The 1,553-nt window shown below is 58.0% G+C and overlaps 1 protein-coding gene across 1 annotated transcript in view; it reads right to left on the bottom strand.

Moving 5' to 3' along the window:
• Nucleotides 1–1,041, bottom strand: part of LOC113214238 (uncharacterized) — a 36,786-nt gene extending 35,745 nt beyond the window's left edge. The window contains exon 1 of the mRNA XM_026433548.2: nucleotides 885–1,041. Coding sequence (XP_026289333.2) covers nucleotides 885–947 — 63 coding nt within the window. The 5' untranslated portion in view covers nucleotides 948–1,041. The remainder of the gene's footprint in view (nucleotides 1–884) is intronic.
• Nucleotides 1,042–1,553: the final 512 nt, after the last annotated feature.

The following is a 1,553-nucleotide window of genomic DNA, read 5'->3' as shown; positions in this document are numbered from 1 at the left end:
CCGACGCCCCACCTCTTCTCCCGACCCTGCCACTAAAAATGTCGCCCTTCTATTTGTCTTGGTTATCCTCGCCGTCGCCCTGGTTATACCCTCCGGACATGCCCGTACGACTGCGTCCTCGAGGCTGATCCTCCACGATCCATACACGTCGTCGACGAGTCCGACCCCGCGCACGTTCACGACGGCGGCGTGCCCAAGGTCGCCGTCGCGTGTCGGTTGGGTGGGGCGGGAAACCATATTGACCATATTGACCCAATGATGACTCGTGTTGTCCGCGACCTCGCCGCCGTCGGCGAAGTCGGCGTCCTCTCGCCAGTCCGCTGCCTCCCACTAAACGCGGGCCTCCACCCACTTCCTCGCCGTCGCCATCACGTCTCCCCTACGCCTGGCCCCCCACCCTCGCTTTCCGTCGCGAGAGCCCATGTGGCTGATGGGGTTCTCCGGGAGGGCGGCACGGGGGTCGCTATGGCCTCGGGGCTGGGAGGCTGCGCGCGAGACGTAACGGCGGAGGCTCAAGGAAGGAGCGTGGCGGGGTGGAGGAGTGGAGCCGTGCGCGAAATGCTGTCTAGGCTTACGGACAAGCTGCGGGGACTTGACCTCCCCGGGCCCCGAGGCCTACGGCGGCCTACGGCGACCCCACCTGCGCGCATGGGATCAGGGCGGAGCAAGCCCGAGCGCCCCCAGCTGATCCGCGCGTCACAACGCACGGGGCCCCCGCTACCCCCTACGCCCCCGGGCGGCAGCCGGCAGCCGGCTCAGGACGGGGGCCCTACCCGCCCTGCCCTGGCCAGCCCCATCGCCCATGGCCTCCACAGCTTCGGCATAACCTCTGCACCGCCAAAGCATTCCGGCCAAAAGTTTGCCTCTTTGACTGCTGAACTTACTTGATTCGCTTCAGGTACGGCCGGAGCCGGCGAACTCGACAATATTCCTGCGTGTTCTGCCATCGCGGAGGACGCCCTTGGATGTTGTTGAACCGATGTTCACGACGATGACTAGGCGATCGCGATATTCAATCGTACTACTACTAGAATCAACAAACTTTCTGTGATCTGTGACGTGTAATCTGACGTCGCCGATCGTCAATTGTTGAACTGCAAATAGTCGTTTTTGGTTTCTCAGTTGTTGTCGTTGTTGTCTGCTGCCAGCCAGCTTACCGCGCCCGCGCCGCGCTTGTGCGTACTCTCTTATTTCTTGTGTTGTGCTAAAATTTTGTAGGAATCAATAAGCAATAATGTTTTTAATGTCACCCGTGTTTTCTGTTACAAAGGACGATTGAAGAGCCGCCGTCGCTTTCGTGATGGAGTCGAGTATTCTGATGCCACTGGAGGAGGTTAGGCCTCCACCTGGAACAGCTGTTCAACTTCAAGTGGTGAGTTTTAATTAATATTAACTCGATTTGGATGTGATTCTGAGGAAGACCGTAATCATGGATAACCGTTTCAGCACGATTAGTGTCAGGTTGTCATTTCCACACTTTTTTGAAGATGTCATTAAATATACACAGTGCGCAGGGAATGACGTATGTTCTTGTTCTTGTGGCCTTTGGGTCA

The sequence above is a fragment of the Frankliniella occidentalis genome, unplaced genomic scaffold, assembly GCF_000697945.3.
Source record: "Frankliniella occidentalis isolate FOCC.00 unplaced genomic scaffold, Focc_3.1 Scaffold42, whole genome shotgun sequence".
NCBI classification, from domain to species: Eukaryota; Metazoa; Arthropoda; class Insecta; order Thysanoptera; family Thripidae; genus Frankliniella; species Frankliniella occidentalis.
The sequence above is the reverse complement of the archived record's forward strand: the minus strand, read 5'-3'. Positions and strand labels throughout refer to the sequence as shown.